Source organism: Scyliorhinus canicula, chromosome 3 (genome assembly GCF_902713615.1).
Source record: "Scyliorhinus canicula chromosome 3, sScyCan1.1, whole genome shotgun sequence".
Classification (NCBI taxonomy): Eukaryota; Metazoa; Chordata; class Chondrichthyes; order Carcharhiniformes; family Scyliorhinidae; genus Scyliorhinus; species Scyliorhinus canicula.
The window spans coordinates 203,465,829-203,480,816 of NC_052148.1; the positions used below are offsets into that span (position 1 = coordinate 203,465,829).

General features: G+C 45.2%; 1 protein-coding gene across 2 annotated transcripts in view; it reads left to right on the plus strand.

Moving 5' to 3' along the window:
• Positions 1–14,731, plus strand: part of LOC119963232 (toll-like receptor 2) — a 79,813-nt gene extending 65,082 nt beyond the window's left edge. For both annotated transcript variants that reach the window (XM_038792032.1, XM_038792031.1), the window contains exon 2: positions 10,620–14,731. In XM_038792032.1, coding sequence (XP_038647960.1) covers positions 10,639–13,011 — 2,373 coding nt within the window. In that variant the 5' untranslated portion in view covers positions 10,620–10,638 and the 3' untranslated portion in view covers positions 13,012–14,731. The remainder of the gene's footprint in view (positions 1–10,619) is intronic.
• Positions 14,732–14,988: the final 257 nt, after the last annotated feature.

A 14,988-nucleotide genomic window follows, 5' to 3' on the forward strand; every position in this document is an offset into this window, starting at 1 on the left:
TTTCGGACCTGGTGGGCAGCTTTGATAGAATCATGGAGATCCTGAGGAAATTTGGCCATTTTTCAGAGTATAAATTGAACATGGGGAAAAAGCAAGGTGTTCCCTATTAACACTAGAGGGCAGGAGAGGAGGAATGGGGAGTTGCCGTTCCGGGTGGTGGGGGCCAGTTTTCTGTATCTCGAGATACGTGTGGCACAACTGCATAAACTGAATTTGGCACGACTGTGAATAGAATTTTAAGAATTGGGATGTGTTGCTGCTGACACTGGCTGGGTGCATGCTGACTGTTAAAATTACAGTGCTGCCCAGGTTCTTGTTCGTGCTCCAGAACCTCCCCATATTTGTTCCCAAGTCGTTTCTAGGAAGGTGAACGGGATAATTTCAGGGTTTGCGTGGGCAGGGAAGACCCCACGGTTGAGAAAGGCGTTTTTGGAGAGGGGGAGGGGCTGGCATTGCCAAGCTTGAACTATTACTGGGCTGCGAATATTACAATGGTTAGGAAATGGGCAGTGGAGGAGGGATCAGTATGGGAGCGGATTTGGATTTGTTTATTGTCACGTGTACTGAGGTACAGTGAAAAACATTTTTCTGCGAGCAGCTCAACAGATCATCAAGTACATGGGAAGAAAAGGGAATAAAAGAAAATACATAATAGGGCAACACAAGGTATACAATGTAACTACATGAGCACCGGCATCGGGTGAAGGGTCATTCAGGAGTCTGGTAACAGCAGGGAAGAAGCTGTTTTTGAGTCTGTTTGTGCGTGTTGTCAGACTTCTGTGTCTCCTGCCCGATGGAAGAAGTTGGAAGAGTGAGTACGCCAGGTGGGAGGGGTCTTTGATTATGCAGCCCCCTTTCCCCTAACAACGGGAGGTGTAGATGGAGTCAATGGATGGGAGGCAGGTTCATGTGATGGGCTGGGCGGTGTTCACGACTCTCTGAAGTTTCTTGCGGTCCTGGGCCGAGCAGTTGCCATACCAGGCTGTGATGCAGCCAGATAGGATGCTTTCTATGGTGCATTAAAAGATGGTAAGGGTTAATGTGGAAATGCCAAATTTCCTTTGTTTCCTGAGGAAGTATAGGCACTGTTGTGCTTTCTTGGTGGTAGCGTCGCATGGGTGGACCAGGACAGATTTTTGGAGATGTGCATCCTGAGGAATTTGAAACTGCTAACCATCTCCACCTCGGCCCCGTTGATGCTGACAGGGGTGTGTACAGTACTTTGCTTCCTGAAGTCAATGACCAGCTCTTTAGTTTTGCTGGCATTGAGGGAGAGAATGTTGTCGCTGCACCACTCCACTAGGTTCTCTATCTCCCTCCTGTATTCTGACTCATCGTCATTCGAGATCCGGCCCACTATGGTCGTATCGTCAGCAAACCTGTAGATGGAGTTGGAACCAAATTTTGCCACGCAGTTGTGTGTGTACAGGGAGTAGAGTAGGGGGCTAAGCACGCAGCCTTGCGGGGCCCCGGTATTGAGGACTATTGTGGAGGAGGTGTTGTTGTTTATTCTTACTGATTGTGGTCTGTTGGTCAGAAAATCGAGGATCCAGTTGCAGAGTGGTGAGCCAAGTCCTAGGTTTTGGAGCTTTGATATGAGCTTGGCTGGGATTATGGTGTTGAAGGCGGAGCTGTAGTTAATAAATAGGAGTCTGATGTAGGAGTCCTTGTTGTCGAGATGCTCTCGGAATGAGTGTACGGCCAGGGAAATGGCGTCTGCTGTGGACTGGTTGCGATGGTATGCAGATTGCAGTGGATTAAGGTGTTCTGGGAGTATGGAGGTGATGCGCTTCATGATCAACCTCTCGAAGCACTCCATTACGGCTGAAGTCAGGACCACTGGACAGTAGTCATTGAGGCACGTTGCCTGGTTCTTCTTTGGTACCAGTATAATGGTGGTCTTCTTGAAGCAGGTGGGGACCTCGCAGTGGAGTAGGGACAGGTTAAAGATGTCCGCGAATACCTCTGCCAGCTGCTCCGCGCAGACTCTGAGTACACGACCAGGGATCCTGTCCGGGACCGTCGCCTTCTGAGGGTTCACTTTCAGGAAGGCCGATCTGACTTCGGAAGCTGTGATGGTGGGTATGGGTGAGTTTTGAGCTGCCGGGGCACTCGACAGCGGATTGTTGGTTACCTGCTCGAAACGAGAATAGAATGCATTGAGTTCATCGGGGAGGGGCGCGCTGCTACCGGAGCTACTGCTCGGCTTCGCTTTGTAGCCCATTATGTTGTTTAGTCCTCTCGGCGAGAGTCTGTCTGTGACTCAAGCTTGGTTTGATATTCTCTCTTGGCATCTCGGATGGCTTTGCGGTGGTTGTACTTGGATTTCTTGTATAGGTCAGGGTCGTCTGACTTGAACACCTCAGATCTGTCCTTCAGTAGGGAGTCAATCTCATGATTGAGCCATGTTTCCGGTTGGGGAATGTACGTACTGCTTTCTTTGGCACGCAGTCATCCACACATTTGCTGATGAAGTCTGTGACGGTGGTGGCATACTCATTTTGGTTGGTCGCTGAGTTCTTAAATATGGACCAGTCCACTGTCTCTAAGCAGTCACGTAAGAGCTCTTCTGTATCCTCGGACCAGCACTGCACAACCTTCTTTGCTGGATTCTCCCGCTTGAGTTTCTGCTTGTATGCCGGGAGAAGGAACACCGTCTTATGATCCGATTTCCCAAAGTGCGGTCGGGGGATGGAACGGCAGGCACCCTTGATTTGTGAGTAGCAGTGGTCAAGAGTGTTGTCGCCCCTGGTGGGACAGGAGATGTGCTGGTGGAATTTTGGCTGAAGGATACGTCATGAAGGGGCCAAGTTAGAGGACACTGTTGTTGGCGCTCCTTGCTGGTCCAGTATTCCGTGAGGCTGGTAGTGGTCTCAGCATTGTGAATTTGGAAACAGTGTAGTCAACACTTAGGGTTGGAAGGCAAGTCTCTGTGGGCGCCAATATGCAATAATCATAGATTTGTACTGGTGGGGCTGTATGAAAGGTTCCGGGGTGGCATCAAATGGGGATAGAGTACTTCAGGGACTTGTTTGTATGGAAAACGTTAGCAGGCCTGGAAGAGCTGGAGGAAACATACGAGTTGCCTCAGGGGAATGGGTTCAGGTACCTTCAGGTGAGGGACTTGGTGAGGAGAGAGGTGCCATCTTTCCCGGGGCTGCTGCCTCCAGTGCTCCAAGATAAGCTGCTGTCCGAGGATGACATTAGGGAGGGGAAAGTGTCAGATTTTTATAGAGAGTTGATAGAAAGGGAGGGCGCTCCGGTGGGGGAGATCAAGCGCAAATGGGAGGAGGTGTGGGCCGAAAGCACTGCGGAGGGTGGACGCATCCTTATCATGTGCGAGGTTAAGCCTCGTCCAGCTTAAGGTAATGTATAGGGCCCACGCTACAGTGGCACTAATGAGCTGGTTCTTTCCAGGATTGGTGTGGGAGGAGTCCGGGGAGCCTACGAATCACATCCACGTGGTCTGGGCGTGTCCAAAGCTGAGGGGGTTCTGGCAGGGGTTCTCGGATGTTATGTCGGGAGGGACTCGGAACCACCAAAGGTAGGGGTGTGGGCGAGCAACCTGGCAGAATTCCTGTACTTGGAGAAGGTCAAGTTCACCTTACGAGGAGTGGAAGAGGGGTTCACCCGGAGGTGGAAGCCTTTTATTGATTTCTTGAAGGTGAATTGAGGCATCAGCAGTGGGTGATTTAGGAGTTTGTTTCTGATTTTGTAGTTGTTTTGGGGGGGGGGGTGGTGAGAAGAGTTGTGGGCATGGTATCAGGGGTTGCTGTGCGCCTGTGTTTTTTTGTTTCTGTGGATTTCTGATTTTCTGATATTTCTACTTGTGCATGCAAAATGCCTTTAATAAAAATGTTTTTATAAAAAACTTAAAATAACAAACTGATATGGACATTCAGACATTATGTACAGGTTCCTTCTTGTTCGGCCTTAATCATAAAACCCTGAAGGATGTAAATATACTTGGCATTCCCCCTACATGTGTCAATAACACTGCCTTTCAAAGGTATTTGCCGATCACTGCCTCCCGCCTGGATCCCTCTTGTAATCTGCCTGTACAATTATTTTTAATGTCTGTGAATATGTAGTCAGTTGTTCCAATCTCTTCTCATAGACCATTGATAAAGACAGGGAAGAGCAACATTGCAAACATTAAACTCTGGGCGCAATCGAATGGCCATGCCCGAAAGACAGCTCGCCGTGGCGCAGCAGGGCTGATAGACCCCGCTCGGATCTACCCGGTTCGCAATACCTCGCGAGATCTAACGTAAATCCCACCCATTGTGGGCAGGATCACTTTTAGGCAAATCTGCATATTAAAGCGAGACAGCTAGTGTCACTTTAATGGGCAAATTCCTGAGTTACCCGTTGCATGGGATATACATCCTTCGTCTCTGAGACCTTGGGGGATCGGAGGCCTCCAGGTGCATGACCTTTGGACAGGGTAGTCCTGGCACTGCTGATGCCACCCAGGCACTGCTGATGCCACCCAGGCACTGCCAGCCTGGGTGTCAGCCTGGCACTACCAAGGTGCCCAGGTGGCACTGCCAACTGGCATGCGCACTGTCAGGGTGGCAGGATGGTGTTTTTTCTGTGCTGGCGATCAGGCTGGAGGTCATTGCTCCGGTGCGGGGTGAGTGCGGGGAGCCTCCCATCGTGCATTGGGGCTTGGGGGGGGGAGGTCGCGTCAGGGGCCTAAGAGAACGTGACACCATTTACAAGTGGCATCCCAATCTCTCGCAATACTGAGGAGATCCGGCTGTTCTGTTCTGTCTTTGCAATTTCCAATTATTCACACAGAACACTTGGTGACTTAACTAGAATGATGATTTATTGATGAACGCGTAGAAATATAACAAATAGAATACTATACAGACTAGGTTACTATTTGACTTCAGTGAAATTTCCTGGAACTACCCTCTGTGCGATTGTCCTGTTGTATGCCTTACTACCAACTGGCTAGTGGTCCCACATCACGTGACCGATGTCTGACATCACCAGCTGGTTGGAGGTCACATTGCTAACTACGTATTATACTATTCACAGGCATATCATCACATTCCCCCTTCCAGAGGTGTTAAAATTTCTAAACAGAAACATGATTTGTATTATCGTTTAACTCATGTGGCATATGTATACACAGAATTAACTGTGTTTCAATTAACATGATATGCCTGCTAAATGTGTCCCTTGAGCATCGCCCACAGGATCACCCCGCTGATCTTCTGGGCTCGTCAGCTTTCTGGAAGACTGGTTTCTGAGCCAGTCTTTTCTGCCTTATCCTTTTGGAGCGATGCGTCCTGAAAACCAGTATCCTTGCTGGCCATGCCTCCGTCATGAGCTTCTGCTTCACCAGCTTTTTAAATGTCTTTAGGCGATGCTTTTTGCTGTTGCATCCCTTCTCGGTGTCCTGCGCAGACTGGACGACCCTTGCGATCACCTCATCATTCTCGCCAAACAATCTTACTAGCGTTTCATAGTTATCCTCATCTGCTCACCCTTCGAGCCTTTACTTTCTTCATCATATTCATGGTCTTCGTAAATATCGGAGTTAATATCATCATAATCATTATCTTCATAAATATCATCATAATCATTATCTTCATAAATATCATCTTAGTCCTTATCATCGGAGTCAATATCATCATACTCATCATCATCGTCTTCTGTGAAGTATTACACTGCTCATTAAATTGTGTGTTCATGCAGGAATTGACCTATTTTCAAATCAGCAGCGAGTCTTTCTGCAGAGCTTCCTTCTAACAATCCATGCTCTGGAACCTCAGGAGTGAAGAAGTTGAAAAAAAGAGTAATCTTGTACAGTTTTCGTAATTGCTCTGAGTAGCCCAACTCTTATGCGACTGCTTCCTTTTCATGGTTCTCAGTGTGACATTTTCTCCTTTCTTCCAGTCGATGTGGCAGCCTGTGTACCCTGTGATTGCAAATACGAAGAAGCCTGACCCATCGGGCCACGATTCCATCTGGTATGTCTTTACGAGCATCTCATTTGTGAAGTACTCATTCAATTCAAACTCGAACTCCAGAATGAAGCTGACTGGCTGTCCCGGATCTGAGAAATTTACAGCCACATCTTGTAGATGCTGCAGGATGGGCTCACCATGTCACTGAGCATATTCTCATGTTTGAAGACCGCTCACCAGAACTCTGCATTTTCCTTTGGATCCTCCATCTGTCTGTGGTTGATCTTTCTCCACTTTCACTGTCGCTCATATCTTATTGGATAATTGCGTCTCTGTATCGAGCTGCGACTCACAGCAATCTTCTGTCGCTTCGCTGACTGGGATGTACAGCCACTCAACTAGGTTCAGGACTCACATTTCAGGTCTACAATGGAAAATGGTATGATATGACTTCTGTTGTGGACCCATGCTTCGAGATCACATTCCCCAGCGTCTCACTCTCATTCCCAATCTAGTATATCAGCAGTCTTGGTTGATTTACGACTTTCGGTGAAACGCGCAGCCCGTGCAAATTGCACAGACTGTCGAGCTTGCATTTTATCAGTGTGTGGTTCAGCATCACTGGAATTGTCCATCTGTTTTCAACGGTATCAGATGGACCATCACTGTTATTCCAACTGGTCATTTACATTCGGACTCATTGTGTCCTTGGTTGAAATTAGATCAACGAAAAATAATTCTTCAAGGGGCATCTTATCAATTACATTGATTGACCCTCTTTGGCCTAATGCAGGAGGCAAAAAACATTGTTTTGCAAAATGATTTGTACTGTACGGACACCTGGAGCATACTTTTCCACATGCTGGACATGGCCGTGTGTGCTGCCATATTTCTGGCATAAGATGGTAGCTCCAGTCGTCCACTTAAAATAGCCGCTTGCACCGAGACTACTTTTTTTATTGAACTGTGTCACAGTGCTGATGGCCCTGACATCGTCTTCCATGTTGGCGCCAAAACGTTTCAAACTGAGTGTACTGATCTGCTGTGCACCAACTCACTCACATGGCAAATCTTTTTTTTTTTTTTTTTTTTTAATTTTTTTTAAAAAAATATTTAGATTAGCCAATTATTTTTTCCAATTAAGGGGCAATTTAGCGTGGCCAATTCACCTACCCTGCACATTTTTGGGTTGTGGGGGCGAAACCCACGCAGACACGGGGAGAACGTGCAAACTCCACACGGACAGTGACCCAGAGCCGGGATCGAACCTGGGACCTCAGCGCCGTGAGGCGGTTGTGCTAACCACTAGGCCACCGTGCTGCCCTTCACATGGCAAATCTTAATCGCATTTTACAACTACAGGTCTTCTTCCCCAGCAACTCAAGGAGCTTATCATTCAATATGCCAAATACTATTTCCTTGCGGATCATTGATGATTTTAGATTACTGAAATTGAAGGACTGGGCCTTCAGCCTCAAGTCGATTACAAAGCTGACAAAAGATTTGCCTGGTTCTGAGTATGCGTACGAAAAATGTGTTTTTCAAATGTTTCATTTTTTTGGAGAGCAAGCCAATCAAAGTACTTTATCACCTCATCATATCTCTTGCTTTCCTCTTTGCTATCAAAAACAAAGGTATTGTAGATTTTGATTGCTTCTGGACCTGCAACCACGAGCAGCAATTCAATGCGCCTCTCGTCAGGATGTGCCTGCAGGCCTAGGGCTGGAACATAAGAGCCTAAACTGCTGTTTCAAAACACACCAGTTTTGGCTACGTTACCCAGACTTGAGGCTGGTGCCTTTAAACATTCCATCTCAAACTTCACCGTTGTTTATTGCGTTGAGTCAACAATGGGCGTAGTTCACCAGATCGGTGGAAGAATCTTCTGTTTTTCATTCTTTGGCCAGTTTGCACCTCGTCTTTTCTGCTGTTACTATTAAATGTTCAACACACCTGGTACCATGTTGTGTTCTGTGGTCTTGCCGTTGCAATGATGCACACAGAACATTTGGTGACTTAACAAGAATGATGATTTATTGATGAACACATGGAAAGATAACAAACAGATTACTATACAGACTAGGTTACTATTTGACTTCCATTAACTCTCCTGGAACTCCCTCTGTACGACCGTCCTGTTGCACACCTTACTACCAACTGGCGAGTGTCCCACATCACGTGACCGATGTCTAACATCACCAGCTGGCTGGAGGTCACATTGCTAACTACAATTCTATTCACAGGCATATCACCACATTTCCCCTTCCTTTGGAGATGTTAACATTTCTACACAGAAACATGGGCCGGGATTCTCCCCTACCCGGCGGGGCGGGGGCTCCCAGCGTGTCGGAGTGGCGTGAACCACTCCGGCGTCCGGCCGCCCCATAGGTGCGGAATTCTCCGCACCTTTAGGGGCCAAGCCCTCACATTGAGGGGCTAGGCCCGCGCCGGAGTGGTTCCCATTCTGCCGGCTGGCGTGAACGGCCTTTGGTACCACACCAGCCGGGGCCGAAAGGACTTCACCGGCTGGCGTAAGTCCGCGCATGTGCCAGTGCGTCAGCGGCTGCTGCGTCATACCGCCGAATGCGCAGGGAAGGGGGTCTCTTCCGCCTCTGCCATGGTGAAGCTCATGGCGGAGGGGGAAGAAAAAGAGTGCCCACACGGCAGAGGCCCGCCCGCCGATCGGTGGCCCCGATCGCGGGCCAGGCCACCGTGGGGGCACCCCCCAGGGTCAGATCGCTCTGCGTCCCCCCCCCCCCCCCCCCACAGGACCCCGGAGCCCGCCCGCGCTGCCAATCCCGCCGGTCAGGTTGGTGGTTTAAACCACGCCGGCGGGAGAGGCCTGTTAGCGGCGGGACTTCGGCCCATCGCGGGCCGGAGAATCGCCATGGGGGGCCAGCCGACCGGCGCGATTCCCACCCCCGCCGAATCTCAGGGGGGCGGAGAATTCGGGACACGGCGGGGGCGGGATTGACGCCGGCCCCGGGCGATTCCGCCCATGATTTGTACTATCGTTTAATTCATGTGGCATATGTATATACACATTTAACTGTGCTTCAATTAACATGATATACCTGCTAATGTGTCCTTCTATATGTACAATACTATTTACAGGATTATTACCAAACCGGCGAGCGGAGATCTTCAGTGTAGAAAATGGGGCTATGTGTGGACTCGGACATGCGTTCTGTACTTTGGCCCCTTATCAAATGCAAGTCGGGTTTTATAGCATGTGTTTCTCGGCGCTGTGAGGGCCGGGGAACACACGGCTAAATGTCTTCGCGATGGGACTTAGTTCCCACTTAGTTAAATCCCGCCCAGTCTGTTGAACTCTTAGTGCCCAGTTCTAATGAGTTTTGCAGTCCTTCAGCTTGATCCTTCAAGTTGTGGAGACAGAAGGGGAATTGTTACTAAAACAGAAAACCTATAACAGTTGCCTGATTCGCTGCCACCAGTTTACTGCTTCCACTGCAGGTGCTGTCCCCAGATACTAAAAAAACACTTATATAGACTTTGTTCTTTACTGAGTAACTCCATGGTTAGCACTGCTGTCTCACAACGCCTCACAGTTTCCTCTGGGTGCTCCGGTTTCCTGCCACAGTCCAATGATGTGCAGGTTAGGTGGATTGGCCATGTAAAATTTCCCTTAATGTCCAAAGGGATAGATGGAATTACAGGGACCACAGTGAGCACTATTTTGCTTTGTTGCTCAGGAAGGTGTGGAACTGCATTCTTACAAATCACAGGGGGGAGGGGGGGGGGGGGGGGGGGGCAGAGAGTAAGCCCTCAAAAACAGGAAATTCAGTTTGCAGTCTGACTGAATTAGGATGGAGCCCAAAATATTAATTCCCCGACATGGGTTTAAATGCCAAGATTAAGACAGCAACGTGCTTGGAGCATGTTGAGCCTCATATTGGTCTGTGGTGGGCTCACACTTGCAACATATGTGCATGCCATATATACTCATTAGTATGAAATGTTTTCTATTAACATCCTGACTTCAAGATGAAACAAGTGGCGCACACGAATCTGACGGCACTTGATTCGTGGGTCATTTAAATCTGGATTTTTTTCCTGAATTTTGTGGGAATGGCAGCTTGCATGGCGGCTCGGGATGGCAAAAGTGAGTCGGTGGGGTGGCAGAAAGTTATGTAGAGAGGGGTGAGGGGAAACATGGAGGTGGAGATGAAGGGCCTGCCTTCCTGCGAGGTGCTCTAGTTGTGGACAATGGAAGGGTCAAAATTCTCACTGCTCAACAGTTCAACGTGTGAAATCCATGGACAGATGTATTCCCATTACATTGCCCACCTTCATCACAAAGTTCAATTGCAGGATGACTATTGGTCTCAAAAGTCCAATATTCATGCAACTTTAGGGGCAGGAGGAGAGATGTGACAAAGTATAGCTCTCGTCAGAACAGTAAATAGATATCATAATGCCAGCGGCAGGCAGTACTAGAGGGAGAGGCTGGTCAGGATGTAGCCACCCAGAGAAGACATGGTGGAAGCCATGGTTTCAATTGCAATGTGTTAATTTAGAAAAATAATATGAACGCAGTTTAAATTTGAAGTTTTTCAGTAAGTGGCATATTTTGATTTGTCAGATCACTGAAATTATTTGTAGCTTATCATTGCTAATTCTGCAGTTCTGAGTAGCTGGATCAGCATTTCAAGTTTTAATTTTTTTAAATTTCAGGAGCCTCTGAAGAAGAACAATGAAAGCTCCCTCTCTGTGGATCCTTCTTCTTGTATGTACTTTTATACCAACAGTTTTCTTAGAAAGGAACTCTCCCCTATACAATGCCTGTCAAAAATGCAACTCTGACAACATCTGCAACTGCTCTTCGTTGAAGATAGAGAATATTCCACATGTATCGGAAAATGTGCTTTGGTTTGATCTGTCTCACAACAAGATTTCACAAATTAACGACACTGATTTCATAAGATATGTGAAATTGAAAGGACTCGTACTGCGATCAAATCAAATCCAGTCTATTGCTGACCAGGCATTCCAGCACAACGCAGAACTGGAGTATCTTGACTTGTCAAATAATCTTCTGATTCAACTGTCACCCAATTGGTTTAAATATCTTTCCAAATTACTATCTCTCAATATTACAGGGAATAATTACACAGATTTGGGACCAGGGAGAATTTTCTCAAATCTGACACAACTCAGATCGTTAGAATTTGGCAACCCTTATCTTTCTCGTCTCAAGGAAGATGATTTTGTAGGAGTTACACAGCTGGAGGAGTTCATTGTAACAGCAGAGAAATTACTTGTGTATCAGAATGGAAGTTTCAGTTCATTCAGAAATATAAGCCATGCTGCCTTGAGTTTGCACGACATATTTCAGAATAAACCAGACCAAGCTCAGCAGATTCTTGCTGATTTGTTAAGATCCACCACCCACATCGAGCTGAGAGACTTAGTATTTCCTGACAAAACGGACAATCCAATATTTCCCACAGTGAACAATTCAGCAGTGAGTAAATTTACCTTCAGAAATAATTCTCTTAGTGATAGTATCGTGCTTAGTTTTATGAATTCGATGCTAAATACAAAATTGTCTGAACTAGTCGTGGTAGATTGTGAGCTTTCAGGAACTGGAAATTGGAAAGTTGAAAAATCCATAAGAAGCAACTTTCTACATTCAATAATATTAAGTAACATATCCATTAAAAAGTTTTATTTATTTTATGATCTTTCAGGTATTAGCTCTTTACTTGTATCCATTAAAATAGCTAAACTTACAAAGGTAACCATGCACCTGATGCCCTGCACTGTATCCAAAATGTTAAAAAATGTCGAGTTCCTTGATTTAACTGACAATTTGCTCAAAGATGGTGGTATGCGGGAAACTGTTTGTTCAGGAGCTTGGCCTTCTGTGCGTTATCTTATTTTGAGAAAGAATGATTTGAAATACCTGGATGTAACAAGCTCAAAATTATCCACACTTTCTAAGCTTACCCATTTAGATTTGAGTCAGAATAGGTTTCATGACATGACTTCATGCAAATGGTCAGAAAATCTACAATTTCTGAACCTTTCGAGCTGTGAGATAAAACATATAAAAGAATGCATCCCTCCAAATGTTGAAGTATTGGATTTAAGTAACAATGCCCTCTGCAGTTTTGATGTTAATCTCCCTTTGCTCAGAGAATTAAATGTGTCCAATAATAAGTTTAAAATGTTACTAGGTGATGGCTACTTACCAAAGATGGAAATTCTGAAGATTGGCAATAATAAACTTACCTCACTCACAGATGAAGAAATTACGATGTTTAAGAAGCTTCAATTTTTAGAGGCTGGGAAAAATAATTACATTTGTTCATGTGAATTTCTGTTTTATATGAATAACGGCATAACCATACAACTGTTGGACCAAACAGAGAATTACATCTGCGATTCACCTCTGTTTCTCAGGGGAATGGTGGTACAAAATACGAAGCGCTCTTTTTTTGACTGTCATACAACATTGTCTCTAGCCTTACTGTGTGCTGGCATATGTTTGGCAATAGCAATTAGTGGGATGCTGTGCTACAAGTATAATTGGATCTGGTATATCCAAATGACATGGGCATGGCTGAAGGCAAAGAGGAAACCAAAGAAAGTGAGGAATAATGATGTTTGTTATGATGCCTTTGTTTCGTACAGTGAGATGGACTCCGAGTGGGTGGAAAGCTTCCTGGTAAGAGAGTTAGAAAGTGCTCATCCACCTCTGACACTCTGCCTTCATAAGCGTGATTTCATCCCAGGAAAGTGGATTATTGACAACATTATCGAGTCTATTGAGAAAAGCAGGAAAACCCTGTTTGTTCTGTCTCAACATTTTGTTCAAAGTGAATGGTGCAAGTATGAGCTTGACTATATCCATTTCCGTCTATTTGATGAAAACGATGATACAGCTATACTTGTTCTGTTGGAATCGATTCAAAAGGAGACCATTCCTCAGAGATTCTGCAAACTTCGGAAACTGATGAACACAAAAACCTATTTGGAATGGCCGCAGGATGAAGTAGAACAGCAAATCTTCTGGTTTAATTTAAGAGTTGCATTACAAGGAGATAACACTTCTAGTTTATAGTTTCAATATTTTCTCCTAGTAAAGAAAGCCTCATCATTGAATAACATTGCCCAAACTGCAGCAGCAGTGATTCTTCAGCTTGGACCAATCACTAACATAACGGTGATGCCATGATGGCAACAAACTAAATTAAAGAGAGCTTGTCTTTAAATTGAAATAAATGGCTATAATCAACTCCAAACCACTTTTGTGCCGCAAAGGTCAGAAAATTATTTTGTGCATAGGCATTTGGAACTCTGGTTTGGCAAGATCAAAAGGGATGAACAAATGTATTTGCCTTGTCAAACGCATCATCCAAGCTATCACTGACTGCAAAACATCTTATTAAATCTGCTGCTGGAAAGTTTTGTATCCAAGATTCCTGATCTGTAAAGTAGTCAAGGGGAACTCTAGAATCTCTCTATTCCCAGAATTGTCTACTCAGTTATGACCATCTGCTCTCCATTTCCACCTTGGTCTTTTCTCTCCAGAATCATTGCTTCACTTGCATGCCAACTAGATAACTGGCAACATAGTATATGCAGTCATCAAAAACTGACAATTCATATGGGCCCTAATTGGGGGAGGTAAAAAGTGGTTACACCGGAATTGTGCTTTAAAAGATAGACATATAAGCGTCCCTTCAACTGGGACTGAGGAAAAACAATCCATAACTACTAGAAAACTTGCGGTGTAAGTCAAATGTTAAAGGCATAAAATTGGCTGTGCATTTCTAAGTGGCGAGGTCCGGGCCATGCCTTCATGGAAAATAAATGGATTGCACATTAAAAATTATGTTGGTTCATTTTGATTGTTCGCAATTAACAGATTTTTAATTTTAAAGAAGGAAAATACAGTGATATTTTGACTTACAGTGGAATCACTCATCAGTTACTTCACCAGCCACTCTCCCACATACAAACCTCACTGTCCTAATTAACAACGGCACTCTGTCCCTTCGAGACCCACAGGTATGCTGTATCCCATTGACCTATCCCTCCTTCCATAGCTATGCTCTTTTCTAACAATTCCAGTTCATACAGACACTCATCTTCTCCAATCTTGTCAACTGCCGCTCTTTCCCCCTTACCCCTCCATTCTACCAACATTCCTTTGGCACTATGTTTCAACTTCACTCCAGTACATCCCCATTTTCCTCTTCCTCTCTAATCATTGGTCTACATTTTGTTCCTTTGCTGTCTCCCCTTCATGCTGTTCTCTCCTCTACTACTAAGTTCCATTCTGCCCAAAAACATTTAGGATGGACATAGATGGGAGAATTAAAGGTGGACCAGGTTGTCAGGAAGGGTAATTGAGACAGGACATAAGAGTTGATTAATGACCAGTTGACATTGATAAATAGAGTAGGATTGATCGACTAGAAAAATGAACTCAAATCCATTTGAAGGCATTCTTTATTTGTGGGCAATGTTTCAGGGGAAAAAAGTATACCATAGAAAACACATCAAATAACAATGGTACAAAAATAATAAAAAGGTTTAATAACGTATTCATTTGGTTTTGTTGGTAGTTTGTCAATTTTAGTGGAACTAGCTAGTTTTGTACTTCTTGATTTTTAATTATGGCGGTCTGCCAAAAACCAACATCTAAGCTTTGAAATAGTTACACTAGTTCTTAATATTAAATTCATGAGAACAACTTTGACATGCACATCAAGCAATAATTCTTAAGTGTATACTGTTTTCTGCAAGTTTACAAGCAGCTGTCCAAAGTAATTTTGGAAAAAGGCTTCTTCCACTGCGGCCAGAAAGATCATGCAAAAAGGTTGGAACTTGCAAATGATAAACTCTTAGCATACTTTGTAAGTATCTAATGCATATCAAAAATAAGTAGCATTTCGGCACTTATTGACACAGCAACACTTAATTGATTGGCAGGGGAGCCTAGCAGGGAAGACAGTGTAACAGCAATGGCAGGGCTTTGGTTTTTGTTTCAGGAGGCACAGCAGAAATTCATCCCAAGGAGGAGGAAACATAA